This window comes from Apteryx rowi, unplaced genomic scaffold (assembly GCF_003343035.1).
Source record: "Apteryx rowi isolate R43461 unplaced genomic scaffold, aptRow1 scaffold_66, whole genome shotgun sequence".
Taxonomy (NCBI): Eukaryota; Metazoa; Chordata; class Aves; order Apterygiformes; family Apterygidae; genus Apteryx; species Apteryx rowi.
The window spans coordinates 2355013-2370529 of record NW_020450938.1 but is presented as its reverse complement, the minus strand read 5'-3'; the positions used below and the strand labels follow the sequence as shown (position 1 = coordinate 2370529).

At 39.2% G+C, this 15517-nt stretch overlaps 2 protein-coding genes across 7 annotated transcripts in view; one reads left to right on the top strand and one right to left on the bottom strand.

Annotated features, from left to right (window-relative positions):
- Positions 1-6391, bottom strand: part of EDARADD (EDAR associated death domain) — a 28024-nt gene extending 21633 nt beyond the window's left edge. The window contains exon 1 of one of the 2 annotated variants that reach the window (XM_026085140.1): positions 5769-6391. The gene's annotated coding sequence lies outside the window, so the exon portion shown is untranslated. Of the gene's footprint in view, positions 1-5604; positions 5739-5768 lie in introns of those variants that run through there. The other variant, XM_026085141.1, reaches the window with a different exon arrangement.
- Positions 6392-6856: 465 nt separating this feature from the next.
- ERO1B (endoplasmic reticulum oxidoreductase 1 beta) overlaps positions 6857-15517 on the top strand; it is a 40281-nt gene continuing 31620 nt past the window's right edge. For 4 of the 5 annotated variants that reach the window (XR_003256538.1, XM_026085125.1, XM_026085124.1 and 1 more), the window contains exons 1-2: positions 6857-7073; positions 11864-11983. Coding sequence is in view for 4 of the 5 variants with exons in the window: in XM_026085125.1 (XP_025940910.1) it covers positions 6972-7073; positions 11864-11983 (222 nt within the window). In the remaining variant the exon portion in view is untranslated. Of the gene's footprint in view, positions 7074-11863; positions 11984-12848; positions 12918-15517 lie in introns of those variants that run through there. The other variant, XM_026085126.1, reaches the window with a different exon arrangement.

Genomic DNA, 15517 nt, shown 5'->3' with positions numbered 1-15517 from the left:
CTCAAATACTGGAGTAAGAACTGGAGCTTCTGCTAGAAATGTAATGAACCATAAAGCCATGGTAGAGCTAAGAATTTTCTGGATTTCAAACTTGCCTAATTTATGCTTCAATAAAACAAATGCCATGTCTGGCCTGAGGACCTGCCTGTAAACACTGCCTCTGTGCATGGTTTGAAGACTAAGGTTTTAACCTCAGAGATAGATACAGTTAGTGACTACAAAAATATTGGATAAATATATGCATGATCTATATAAAATGTATCCATTAAGGTCCTTCAAAATATCCCTAGGGTATTGGTGTTGAAGGCTAAGGTGGGTTTGACCATCAATGTGGCATTTACTCTTCCCATAATTTACACCCTAAAATCTTCCTATAGTAGGATTCAAAAATAATTTTAGTAAACAATAACAAAATAATTTTAGCAGAACAACTCTTGTGCCAGCAGCTGAAACTGGTTAATTTTGTTAAAAATCATGTATTTTTAAAAGTGTATCTGTAAATCACATTAATTTTTAAATTTCAAATAGAATTTTTTAATTTTTAGCACATTATTCTTAAAGTACCCTTTAAAATAATGGAATTTAATAACAAAGAGGTCAATATTCTAGATAACATTACTGGCTCAAAACTTAGGTTAGTCATCATAATTTAACAATTTATTCTTAGTACTTAATTGGAGGATTCGGCAATTACATGCAAATATCTCTACTGTACTGTAAACAGTACAAATTAATTTGGCTTTTACATGCCTGTTCTTGTATCATACTTTAATGAGAAATACAGAAATCACTGTTTGTTACTTACTTAACTGATCAGTCAAGAAAAACAGAAATTATTTTGGCAAAACTAATTATAATTTTATCATAAAAATTAAACACCAGAATTAGATAAGTTTAAACAATGGAATTATCTAAAACAGTGTATTAACTCTCTAATCAAATTTCTACACTTAAGTGCAATTTGTATCTTATATTGCCACAACCCTGCAAGCAGCTAATTCAGTGTTAACCGAGGATAATTTGAAGAGTTCATGATTTTGTAGATTTATGCTTGAATCCAGACCAAACATTTTCAAATAATGTTTTTAAAAACCAAGGACACACTTGCCTCTTCTTGTCCCCTCCCTGGCCCCATCCAGAAAAGACTACCTTTCAGCGCAGAGGCAGTTCCCAGAGAGTTACAAATTATCCGGTAATACACAGCCAGTTACTTCACTGTTTGAACTAACAATTGACCCATAGTCAGGAAGGGGCTTCCCGGCATCTGAACAAAAGGCTGCAAATTAGACCTTTTTTCACCCATGGACAACATAGTCTTGTCCAGCAAAATATTACTGCTAACTCTCTACAAAGTGACATTAAATATTATTCTAACTGATCATCTAAAGCTTTTTCCCGGGGAAATAAAGGAGAACAACTGTTCCAGATGACAAATGCCACTTTGACTAACGTGGTGGAACAACAGCCTTCCCCTCACAGGCAGCAGTTGCTGATAATCATGGTAACTGTTTGCCTGCCAGTGTCATTTAAAAAACTTGTTTTTATTTTCTCATTCTTTTGCTATACACATTTTAAACATCTTTATTTAAGAAAGTTCTTTCTTATTTGGAAAAATACTTCTCTGTTTCAACATCAACTCTTGAGCGCTCATGTATTTCAGCAGAGTTAGAAGATATGTCCCTGTATTTCCTTTCTCAGGTATTCCTCTATAGCTTCCAAATGTTGGCAGCTTCAGTATGTTGCTAAACCAGTTCTTTAAAATTCTGAGAATGTTTTGGGGTAGGAATAATTAACCAGCAGCTTAAAAATTAAATTACTTTCTTTGCTGATAATTATATTGGTTTGTTCTTTCACACCTTTACAGGAGTGTCATGGTTTAGACATTCATTTGACAGAAACAAAATAAAAAAAATGGAGAAAATGTAAGAAATGATACACACCTAGACCATCCCATGTAAGCCTGGGGACAGTCTGTCTGACAGGACTGCATGATCAGGGAATGCTCCCACCACGCCAGGGGCTGTGCTATAAGTGTCTAAGGCAAACAAGAAGCTCCATGAGCCACAGAAACAATAACCTTTTGCTTTTTCTGGATTGGCATATTGAAACTGAGCCTAATATGGTTGGCTTCAGGCTGCAGTTTATCCTTCTGTGGGAGCATTAGTGGGCTGTCCCTGCCTGGCTGCTTGTTTTCATAAAGTATGCAACAGTTTAGCTGAGACCTCTACCTTACCACAAAATTTGTTGACAGATAAGCACATGCACACAGAGTGCAAATGAATAAATCTTGGATCTTTTGGAAACCAGACTAATTATGTTGATCTGTACCTGCTATATTCAGAAGTTTAACAGTAGAGTCATTTCTTTGTTAGTATTTCTTCTTCAAAAATCATAGGTGCTAAAGGGACCACAGTAAGACATCAGAGGCTATTTTTCTTCTGTACTCTAGCATCAGAGTAGGAGCTGCAGTCACACACTACACAGTGCAGTTTGTTAATATTCAACAATAGCACACATACAAAACAGGAATCAGGAATTCACGTATATAACTAAAATTTGTAATTAATTTTTCACCACCTACAAAAATTTTTTTAATGTATCCCCTCTTTATACTTTGCTATTCTTTATTTTTACTGCATTCCATCTTTTTTCTTCCTTGTTTTTATTTGTTGTGAAGATCTTACTGTATGCAATTTTCATATTAAAATTTTTCCCTTTTTTCACTGTAATGAATTTGACCTGTTGTCTTTCTATTTACAGGCCACAGTTCTTTTCACATGTCTGGTTGCCTAGACATCCATAGGTATCTTTCAAAAGTAATTTGTAACAGTTGCCTCAGACTTGAGAGTATATTGTGGTTTTAAGTAGGTGAGACCACCACATTATGTGAAGCATGACTTGCGAGGAAACATAGTAACTTTTAATAGGACTAATGACATAGTGGAAAAAATAGACAAGTTTCTGTGTTTGCAAGCTCTTCAGTTGTAAGAGGCCTGAAAACCACAGAACTCGGGTGCTCCAAAACAAGTCTGTTGACTCGCAGAGGAATTTGTGACGTATTGATTCTTATGGTTTACTCTGCTAACTTTAGAAAGGAGTCATTCAAATGCTAATTTGGAAAAATAAATAAAGGCAAAAGTTTCAAGGGCAAAAATTTTCCAGAAATCCACGTGTTTGAGATTACTGAAATCTAGTTCATGAACTTGGCAAAGCAGTTGTGATTTATCAAGTTTCTCCTAAAGTGAAATGTGAAGCCACCCATTTATGTTTTGCTTGACTGGTTGCTTAAATTCATCTGTAAGAATTTCTAAGATATATTTTTACATGGCTGCTGATCACAGATCCTGAATTCTATGTACAGTCAGAGTGCATGAGCTGGATTCTGGCAAATAAAAGCTGACCACAATGCACTAATGGAGCTACTACAAGTAAAGCAGCAAGACTTAACAGTTTCAATTCCTGCTGTGCCCTCCCTGCAGACCAAAGGCAAATTTGGCCAGGGGGTCCATGTAATTGCAAGTCAATTGTCTATATGGCTGTCTGTCACTGTCTGTGCGTGCAGATCTCTGTCCCCTTTAGAGAATGGTGTTAGGATGGAGAAGAGGTGACTTTGATGTAGATTATTTAATGCTTGGCTTATTTACTAGTACAGAAGAATAGTTCCAGTTGCTCTGTGTTCARGGCTTTCTTTACTTGCAGATAGAAAGAAAATATCAGAGCTTTCAAATAAAACTGTCAATATTTTTAACAACAATACATATTATGAAATCACATAGAAAAGATATTTGTTCTTATGCTAGGCTACACACATGTACATTGAAAAGTTAAATATATATGCCAGATTGCTTTCATGAGCCCAGCATACTGTAAACTATTTGGACAGAAGACATGATTATTCCTCTACCCAGTAAAGACTTGTCCTCAGCCCCCACTAGAATATTATAACATTATAGCAAATTTCCTTAAAAGAAACAGGCTTAGTAGGTATTCCCAGCTCTCTATATCTGCTGTTAGGGTTTGTTTGCAATTGCAAGACTGTTCCTTCTGCAAGGATTCCCTAAAAATGACTTCACAAAGACATTGTCTACATTAGGATAATTTTTTTTTCCATTTTATACCACTGGCAAAATAGCATTCATAGATTGAAACCAATACGAAAACATAAAATAAGATAAAAGATATTGCAAAGCTTAAACACTGTATTGAGCAAAACTCGGGTCTGGTATAACAGACAATACATATGTATATAGAGAACTAATTTCATGTTTTACCTTTTAAAATAATTCATTATATATTTCTACAGCCAAATCCTTATATTATTGCCACTGTAGTCAGAAACTAAACTGTCATTGATTTTCAATGCAAGCAGGATTAGGCTCTGAGGTAAAGATAAAAAGTACTCTCCATAACTAACATAGAATGTTCTGAATTGACAGCTGAGTGAACGTTATGACTTGGGAAATATGATGGTTTACATCTAATTTGCATGAACTAAACATAGTTTTATATGCACTGCAAATGTGTGGTGGTGCAGGTGCTCGTTACAGCTAAGTTTATATATATATATATGTATGTATATGTGTATATAATCATTACTGAAATTGTGTTCCAGAATCAAAGCTCTAAAAAGAAATTAAATGCAGTGAACTCATCTGAATCTGCCAACAGAAACAGTAACTTTGTTACAAGTACACACCACTCACAATAAAGTATGGAGTAATGATAGTGAAAGCCAGCCACAGCAATGTAAACATTAGCATTAGCTGTTTAGCCATTTTTTAATTTCTTCTCAGTTCTCTAGTAGAGATATTGGTCTCCTGAAGCTGCAAGTATGAACAGATTCTAATTTAATCCTTGTTTCCAAATCGTGTGTCTGCTGCTTATACTCTAGAGAGGAAAGGAAGAAGCATTATATCTTTTCTCTGGGACCAAATACGAGGCTACGTCCTACTCTGTTTCATGGACTCTGTAACTCATAGCTTTCAAATCTTCATCGTTTCAAGCCAGTTTCAGCAATGCAAAAACCTGTGACATATTGTCACTTAGGGGTGAAGAAAACTAATTTGAATTAGTTCGGAAGTAAATAAAAATGACCAATCTAAAATATTTTAAACTATCAGAAATAGTTGCCCTGACTGTTAAGCTTGTCTCCATGCTCCAGTAAAGGAGTATTCTCTTCTAACTGAGAGGGTATCAGAAGGACTTGTGTTGGTAGATGGACTGAAAAAGAATCATGATTAAAGCAACCCTGCCCAAGAAATCATATATGCCAGAAATCATATATGCCAGAAATTCAGTCAACAGTGTCAGTGCAACACTAATGTTTTCACACAAAAATGTGAACTTTTGCAATTCTGGAAGAGAATTACACCCATGTGTTTAACTGGTGGGAGCAAAAGATTGTTTCTGAGCTGGTTCTTTAGCATTTTCAAAGGAACTGAAAAGCAAAGCTAGACAAACTCAGCTGATGTAGCACAGTAACTTTCAACCTGTTAACAGCCAACCAACCTCCCTAAGGAGTCAGTAAAAATTAAAAAAAAAAAAAAAAAAAAAGGTAGGAAAACTCATCTAACAGCAAGCAGCCGCTGGAAGGGATGGTCCTACCCTCTTTTGTTCCTCCCAGGGTATGTGCTCCTGCCACTTCCCTTGGATCAGATCCAGTGATCAGGCAGCCACAGAGTGAGTCAGTCAGTTCAGCTGGCTACTCTGGCAGAAAACTATCCCTGGAAGCAAGCAAGCAAACAAACAAAACAGGTATCTCGACTTACCATGCAACTGCAGGGTTGCTGGCTCAGACACAAAGGATGGGGAACCTCCAGAAGGTGGAGGGGGAGGAATGGGGCAGCCTCTTTCCACAGTAACTCAGTATTTCACTAGCCTAGCTAATGTGCAAACACTTTCCTCTTGTCTGTAGGCTTCAATTTGCTGCACAGTAGCCTGTACTTATACTGAAAAAAATATAAGGGTCTACAACTGAAAAAGAAAAGATTAAAAGCCAGGGGATGGAGAGAGTCTCTAGCTTTTTCATTAACTTTCAGCCGCGGTCTCAAGGGGAGCAGATAAAAAGAAAATCAGACAAGGCTGAAACATATTCCCTATCTTCGTGTGTGTCCTGCAGTTAAAAAAAAAATACGTGTCTCTATAAATGACTGCTCATAAAAAAAGTGTGCTGAAAGAAATGGGCTTTTTAACCAGAAAGAAAGAAAGAAAGAAAGAGAAAAAGCCACTTTCAAGTACTGGACGCGATGCGCCTCTGAGGCACTTTTCAGCAGCAGGAAGACACGACGTCTCTAGATCGGCTCTTCACGCCGCGCGGGGCCCCGCCTGGGGCGGCGGCGGGCCCCGACAAGCACCGGACGCTTGAACTTCCCGGCGCGGCGGCGGCGGCACCGCCTCTGCCTCGCGCAACCACGTAGCACACAGCTCGGGCGGCCCGGCCCGGCCCGCGGCTCGTCACCGGCCGCGGCCGCGCGGGTGCCGCCCGCCGCCATCTTCCCCGCCCCGCCTCTCGCACCTCCCCTCGCGCCGCGGCGCGCGGGCAATGCCCGCCCCGCACCCACCGCGCCGCCGCACGCGCGGCAGCCGTCCACTCGCTGCTTGTTTTGGAGGCGCGCGTGGTCCTCTCCGATTGGGGGCCGCGCTCGCCTCGCCCCGCTGTAGTCCTCGGCCTGCCGCAGCGGGGGGGGTGCGCGCGCGCGCGGACTACAGCTCCCAGGATGCCGTGCGGCGGTTGGGCGGTGGCGGTTGCTGCGCGAGAGAACGGCGCCCGCTCGTCGGTGCCGTGGCGGCCGCGGCGGCCGCGCGCGGGCAGGTTGAGGTGAGCGCGGCGCCCCCGCCCGACGGCTCCCGTCGCGGGCAGGAGCCGCTGCCACCGCCGCCGGCCCTCGCCTCGCCCGTGCGCTTCCTGCGGCGGCGGCTGCTGCGCAGCGGGGCGAGGGCCCCCCTCCCCCGTCAATCGCAGCGGAGGCAGCATGAGCAGCAGCGGCGGCGCCGTCCGGAGCGCAGCGGCGAGGGCACGGCTGGCAACGCGGCTGCTGGCCGTGCTCAGCTGCGTCCTGACAGCGGAGGCCCAGGTGGGAGCCGAGGGCGGGCAGGAGGATGCGGGGGGAGCGTGGCCGGGCAGGAGCGCCCTTCCTCGGCGGTGCGGAGGGTTGCGGGCCCCAGCCTGAGCGGAAGGAGCGCTGAGGTCCTCCCCGGCTCTTGGGCTGGAGGAGGCGATAAGGGCGCTTTGGAGAGGCGCGGGGGCGAGCGCATCCTCAGGGGGTGTCTTGTGCCTCCTCCCCGGCGGAGGAGCCACTCGCCCCGGCTCCCACCCGATGCCGCGCGGTTGCTGTTCGCTGTGGTCGAGCCCGGGGCTGAGCTTGTCCAGCGCTGAAGTGCTGCCGGGCCCGCTGGAGGGTGCCTGGGGTCCGAGTGCCTCCGGTCTGGGGGGTGCGAGGCCCCGCGGCCGCGGTGTGCGGAGAGGGAGCGCTGGAGTAGCCGGTTGGCGTGGGAACTACTGGTAGTATCCTTATATAACGGTCCAGTTGCACGGAGGAGTTGCCTGATCCAGGTAAACAACAGTGCTTGCTGTCTGAGGAGTGTTGTGTTCAGAGATCTGGGGCGCATCACGCCCTTGGCCCTTTAGACAGAAACTTCGGTGTCCTTAGAAAGTTGATGGCCGCATGTTCTCGTGGTAATATCAATGCCCGGGCTTGGCTGCTGAATGCGGTGCGTGTTTTGGTTGTGTCTGTGTACCTGTGGGACAGCGAAGGATAAGAACGCTCCTTCTTTCTGTAAGTTGCCCTCATGGCTTCGGAAGGGCAAGTGTCTGTAGGTGAGAGCCTGGTGTTCATGAGCAGTACATCCATGTAATAATAAGAACTGGTGTCAAGTAGGGAAAGATTTTAGCGGGGCCAAAGACATTAGAGTGAGTTTGTATGAAAATAGGAAATGCGCAATGGTGCAAAGTGTCTTGTGTTTCTGATTATTTTTCTTATTTTTTTTATATTTCTGCTTTGTATAGTAACCTGCCATATTTTAAGTGACCATCCAAGGCAGTGTGTAGCCTAGCATAGATAGCTTTTATTGCAGTATTTTTTTTAACCCCTCGGGCCCTCAAGTATAACATGAGTTTTTTGGGTTTTTTTTTAAGCTTGTTTTAGTAGCTATATTAGTATAAAATGCAGTTCTTTTATTGGGATTCTTAATGGAGTCATCAGCAAACTGTCATGTGGTTTTCTTAGGAGTACTGAGAGAGATTCGTTGTTGCTCTTTCATAAAATTAATATATTGTATTCAGTGTTTAAACTGCAGTTTGATTTGCACAGAGAAAAAATAAGTTAGCCATTAGTTCTCAGAGTGATAGTACCTATTTCTTTTCTCTCATTCTGCAACAATTGCGAAGTAAAACATGGAGGAACAAAACAAGGAGTCCCAGGTGTCTTTCTAATGAGGATATGTTGAAGCAATTAAAGTACAACAACCTGACAACACTAATAAGTTTGTCGATATAAATATGTTGCTTGTTAGTATATGCATTTATTCAGGTTTTTGTTAAAGTGCTGTATACATTTCTCTGTCCTGATTTCATAAGGAGAAATTGATGCAGGTTAGATATTGTTCTTTTATTGTAAAAGGTTGATATAACTTGGAGAAGATAAGTTAGAGGTTTAACACCTCCAGTGCAGCTCTGATATCTATACAAGGGCTAAGCTAGGTTTGACAGTTCATAGAAATACTTGGATAAGCACATTGGAAATACAGAAGGAATAGCAACTGACTTCTGTCTTCTTTTTGGTCACAAATCATAGTAGGTTAATGTTTCTAGAATTTACCATAGAATTCAAAATAATTGATGGCCTAAACTTGATACTTGCCACTGTAATAAAAGTTGTGATAGCTTACACTAGAGTGCTTGGCTCTACACTTGTGAAATAAATTAACTAGTATAGTCCATTTTAAAAAAGGCAAAATACTAATTGTGTGACTAAAAAAAACGGGTTTTGCTTAACACCTAGTTTTAACTGTGTAATACATCGTTCTTATTTTGTTGTCTATAGTTTAACAAAGAATTTCCTGGAGGATCCTAGTGCTGATAAAAATGAAGCAGTCTTCTGCATCTTCTCAGAGTGTTCTGTCATTCAGCAAGTTAGAGCACTGAAGATTACAGTAATAGTAAAATGGTTCTAACTGGGGCACTTGAACCCTGTGCTGCTGTTGTATTAGTCTGTAGTGAACTGACTCCTTTGTTCAGAATTGGCATTTCGTATGTGTTGTCAAAACATTTTATATATTGCGCTTTGGTACAGAAATAGTGTTGTTTATTTCTATATCACACTTTCAAAGGAAACGTTGTTTTTGCTATTTTATATACACAGGGAGCTAACTGCTCCAATTTTGAAAAGTAGTGAGAAACTAAGAACTTCATTTCCTTGCTCTTGTTACTTTAAATGAACTTTTCTCTTTAAAAATTCTTAGACCTCTTTTAGTTTTGGGAGAGGGTTTATCTTTGGCTCTTTATAATCTTCTGAATAAGCTGCAGTGCACTTTGAAAGATTTTGTTAGAATCAAAAATTTATGGGAAACATCTGGCCAAAGTGCAACTTTCATTAGTTTGCGATCTTAGTTAAATAAAGCAGCTACAGCTTTTTCTACAGGGATTTGACACTGTTTATAACTACTACATGTTTGTTTGGAAGGTTTTCCCCTGAAACTTCCATTTCAGTTTCACATAGATGGTGGAAAAATGTTTTTGAAAGCAGTGGATAGCTTCATGAGATGGTCATCAAAATCATTTCCTACTCTTTATCTTCTGAGTCCAAATTTTTGCCACTCTCCTTTCAGCTTAATGAATTCTTATCTTCACGTATGGTTTATCCAGTTTAATATTTGAGCAATTTGTTCATAGTTATCTTTTTTTGTACTTTTTATTAGAATGAAAAGTTTTGTTGTTTTTTTTTTTGTGGTAAAGTGTTACACGTAAAGATGACAAAATGAATTTCTGCCTATTTGTGACTGATAAGAAAGTTTGAACTTTTTAAAATAAAATCTTCCTAGATTAAAATGCCTGGGGATTTTATTTCTGGAAGTATCAAGAATTTGATATTTGTCTTCTGACTTTGAAATTGGCACTTCTGTAGATCGTGAGCTTTCTTGGCTTTTGTGAAATGCCTTTAAATGAGCAGTCACCTTCCTAGATGTCTGTCCAGGTTTGAAGTTAAACAACATTAATGATGGCAAACATAGCAACATGGAACAGTTGGGTAAAGTTACTTTTCTTAAATGAGTTTCACTTCGTTGCCATCCCTGATATTTAATCTGCAGATCTGTGACATCCTGTTTAGTCTCTCAGGAAAGGCAAGATCTATAAAAGCTGAATTTTCTGCTAAAAATGCTTTATTGTCAAGCTCTCACATCTCCATTCTCTCAGGGGAAAAATATCTTTAAAAAAATAAATAATAATAAACCCACTTTCCAGGCTTCCTTTATGCTTCATAAAAGAACAGAAGCCTACAATTCAGTTTCTAGTGATGTTTTTACATTAAGCTTGATGGCTTTGGTTATATAAGGGTATCTGTGCTATAAAGTAGTTGAGTCTTTTATCATGCATAAAACAGATGATTTCATAATCTCATCTAGCCTTGAAATCTATGGAAAAACAAACATGAAATATTTTTCTTCTCCTTTCACACATAACCTTTTAATAGTTAGAAATCTACTAACCCATTCAAGATATAAAATGTACAGGCCTCCCTATTTTTAAATGCTTTCAGGCCATCCTGTATGTTGATGAATTACTTGTCTTGCTAAAGAATAGCCATAGTTAGCAGCAGCATTTGGTTCCATTTCTCTTAGACATGGACTAAAGCATTAACATGCATTTAAAGTTATAATTTAAAGGCCTTTAAAACTTGTTTATATTTGTTTAGGAAGCTATGCTTATGAGATTTAATGACATTTATTATATGAACATTTATAGAATCACACTCTGTGTTTAAGCCTTTCCCATGGACACTGTTAGGTTGCTGTTTTGCGGTAGTTTAAGCTGGTATAAGTTGGGCCTGCTTTCTCTACTCACTTGTACAGTCCTATTTCCTCTCCTGTGTTGGCAGTAGCTCTCCTGCACTTGTTTTGGTAGAAGTAGTCTTGCTGGTGCAGTGCTTTGAGCTAGCATGCTGTGCTGGCACAAGAGAAGGGATGGGGCCTTGGAAGCTCAGATGTAGTTTCACAACACCTTAAATAGATCTTCAGCCTTACAGTATAGGTGCCTGTACCTGTTTTTCCTAATATTTATTGGTAGAATTTAACTGTGAAGTTATTAACTTGTTGGGTAGAAAAATACCTATTCCCCTTTTCCCATGCCTCTAAAGAAACTAGCTGGACTCCTCTTAAACTTTGAGAAGGAATAGGAGACTAGGATGACAACGCATGATTGTGCTTCTTTAGGTAATTCTGCTATTAAGCCAGTGAACATTTGGTAGGAGTGTACTTGAAACACAGTTTTCTGATGCGCTAATCTAATGTCTTGGTAGTCTGGAAAATCTTGCTGCTCATTTCGTGGAAGGTTCTATATGTTAGATCTGCCAAAGAACAAATTTCAGGGCTGAAATTGTTGGCCTCTGATTGACATTGATTTGGTATTGCACTAGGAGGTGGACATAAGCTCAAGAAAATGTAAAGATCTATTATTTTCCAATTCTGGATGTGTAAAGTATCATGTTAGTTACAGAGTATTTTAATGATAAGAACTTATTTGCTGTGGAACTGCATATCACTAATATTTCTTTTGACTGTTTTTTTTTCTTCTCTAGAGGATTTATGAGGCTAATGTTGCATTTCTTGATTAAAAAAAATTAATCAATCTGATGTATTTTTCTAATAGCTCACAGGAGTCCTAGATGACTGCTTATGCGACATAGAAAGCATCGATGACTTCAATACTTTCAAGATCTTCCCGAAAATACAGAAACTGCAAGAGCGTGATTACTTCAGATATTACAAGGTACAATTAGAATGGCATTTTCCTGTATAATTTAAATAAAATCCAGAAAATGTAGGGAGGATTAMCGATCAAATCAACTCAACTTGCATTAAGTTCTCTTTTAGAAGCCCACAGCTGTCTAATTTGGTCATAGCTGATTTTCAGTCCCTGACAGTTATGCTGGTCATAAATCCTGTATTTGCTATGTTAATCCTGTGGCCAGTGACAGTAAATCATAACTTTTCTCATTAAACTGAAGTGGTAATTTTAAAGGTAGTATCTTTGTACTGCTGCATCTGGGAAAGGACTGTATTAGACACTCTGATACCATGCAGAACTTGTCTTCTAACTAATGTGCATAATTTGGAATTTGAAATTTTGTGATGATTTTCTTTTCTTATCAGTTGTTGTCTTTGTTCTGGTTTTAGTCTTTGCTCTATAGAGAACCTTTATTCCTTTGGAAAAAAAAAGTATAAATATTAATTTTCAAATAGTATATACTATTATTCTCTAATGATTTGAAAGATTGGGCTTTCTGTATACTCAAATTTGATGAGCAAAATAGGACTTTGCAGCTTGATGCTTCTATTCTTTCTCAGATGTGCTTGACAGGAAATAGAGGTTGCATTTTTGACTGAGCTAATCAAGTGGCTCTTTACTACGGGGAAGAGATGTTCCACTCCTGGGCAGACCATCCTGCCCCTTCACTACTTTTACTTCTGTGGCTTGTCTAGCTGTGCAGTAGGCCAGTGTAACTCATTAACCTGATAGAAAATTTTTTTTTGCAGGATTTAACAAATTATCTGTCTGAGTTGGAATTGGGCAAGTATCAGAATTCATGGAGGATGGGGTTATGTATGAGAGGAAGGAGAGAAGAAGACTACTAGCATCTTCACTTTCTAGTATGAGCAAGCAGTAACATGTAACTTCACCCTGAATCTCCTCCTGCTACATGGTGCGGTTCTAACTTCAGTGTTCAGGAGAAACAAGATACGTGCAACTTCAGTGAAAACATATCACATAGTAGTGGTAATTAGATTCTCCAGAGGCACTAAGAAGATGTAAAACAAAGTATTTGAAGAAGGGGAGTAACAGGTTTACAAACTATACAACAGGAATTTTATCCTGCAAATTTAGGGGAGGATAAAATTTTCATTTCAAAAGCTTGTATTCCTGCAGTTCTGCAGATCCTACTTTAATAGTGTCTGTAGTACAATCCTACCTCATCTTTCATACAGTTTTTGTCTCACCAACAATACTGTTCATACGCCCAAGTATATAAGCATTCATGCTTAGAATTTGCCTGCATTGCAGAGAGCATAGGTTAACACCTGAGCAATACTTTTATTCAAGTTGGAATCTGTCCGTATTACTGATTAGTCCTCCAGTGGATAGTTGTGTTCTTCCAGTTGGCACAGAACTGAGAAAACAAAATGTAGTGTTTCAACATACAGAGCTGGGAGGATAGCCAGGCATTTAAACTTTTTTGCATTACTGACCTTTATAATTGATGTGCAACTACAAGTGCTGTTGTGCAGTCCTCATCCCCACACCGTAATTATGTGCTTTAAATTGTAGTAGGGAAGAATATGTTGAACAAGCAAACTGATTACAGAAACTAGCAAAGTTTTTCTACACTTTCCTTTTTGTAAAAGCAACGGAGTTTTTGATGTCCCTGCACAAAATCATGGAAGTGCACATAGGTGAATGAGGAAATTGTGAGGGTATGCAGTGCTCATCTAGGTCAACTACAGGGTAGCTGAATACTGCATAAAGGTATATTAATTAGTATAGGTAGTATATTAATTTTGGGAGTGAAAACACTCCTACTCTGAAGCAAGTTAACTTGTAGCAGGAATTTGGATCATCAGCTCTTGTAACTTGAGTTGCACCATCCCCATTGTGTTACTAGTTCAACAGCCAGAGAACTCAAACTTTAATCTGTAAGACTTAATGGGCTGGCTAGTTTTTGTTTAAAGTCTTGCTTAATTTATGCTAGTTGGTTGCTAGATAGCTAGTGGGACATTTTCTCAGTGAAATAATAAAGGAATAATTTTCTCTCAGTGTAGTTTTATACTGTGTTTATACAAAACACAAAATATGGAAGCCTAATGATAAGGAATCTAACATTTATTTTGTGATAATAGTGAATAACACTGTGAACAACAAAGTCTAATACTTTGGTCTCTAAAGAAAATAAAGGATGTTTTGTGTAGTGAGTGCATAGCTGGTATTGATTAAAGCACGTGTACTGTACAACCTCAGTTTGTCTTGCAAGCGCATGTGCTGGATTTTAGTGCTGTTGAGTCATTATGGAACTAGTAGATCTTGATATTCAGGTGTTTTCCAGAATTAATCTATAGTTTAAACAGCAATATCCTTTTAAATAAAAGTGTTCCTCTGTATAAGAAGAGAGATTCCCTAGTTACTTGACCCTTATATATTCCAAAGTGTGTCAGTATTTATGTTGTTAGGGATTAATTTTAAAGAAGGTTATAGTTTTAACTATGGTAGCTGGTCATTTTTTGTGTAGCAATTGGTGTGGGAGGGCATGTCTTCGTGTAATTCTGAGCTCTTATTGTGATAGTGGTGGTAATGCATAATATAGCAGTTTTCTGTGCTTTATTAAAAAAAAGTGGGAAGAAGAAAAAAAATTTCTGAAGCTTTGCATGTTTTTTCCAGGGGCGGTGTTTCTAGAATTAATAGAGGAAATGAAGGGGAGGGGGGAAAGCAGCCTAAAATCTTGTCTTTTAAAGGAACTGTGCTAGCATGGCTTGTACTGTAACTAGAAGATAGTTGTCATTTCTAGGAAGTTATACCATCTGCTGAGTATCTTTTTTTGGTTAGCTTTTTGGTTTGTTTTTTCACTGAGGAATGGCTTTAACACTTCAAAGCTGACTTTATATTTCCCATTCATGCTGAGTTAAGTGCATCAAAATGGAAACCTGGAAGAAAGTCTGTCTTTCAAAATGTTAGTAGTGGACAGTAGTGCAAAGCCATTGCTTTCCTACCAGCGTAACAGTTAACTGTATGTATGTTTTGAAAATATAGAATGAAGAGTACTTGCTGAAAGGTTTGAGGAATGAATTCAGTATAATGGTAGTTGAGCAAGTCAAATTTTAGTTTTGCTCCTAATCTTCTCTCCTGCTCCTTTTGAGTAATCTTGACTCCATGTATGTACAAAATTAATTTCTTATATTAGGGCAAAAGAAACTAATGCATTTTTCTAACTCTTCTACCTGATGGTATGCTAAATACTTCCTACTCATTTAAAAAACAGCACCTCATTCTGTATTTTAAAAGCATAAATAGAGTGGAGAAGATTAGTTGCCTTAAAACACGGGGTAGGTGATGGTGATTCTTTAGAGGTATTCATAGAATGTCTGAAGAAATCTGGATTTGTGTGTTTTTGGGTTTTTTTTTGTGCTTGTTTGTTTGCTTTACGTTGGTAAGTAGTGCCACAAAAAAAATTCCTTCAAGCTTGAAAGTTTGTTTCTTTTTCTGGTACATAGTTTTGATTTTCTTTAGCTGTCAAAACAAAGAAAACGGACTGGA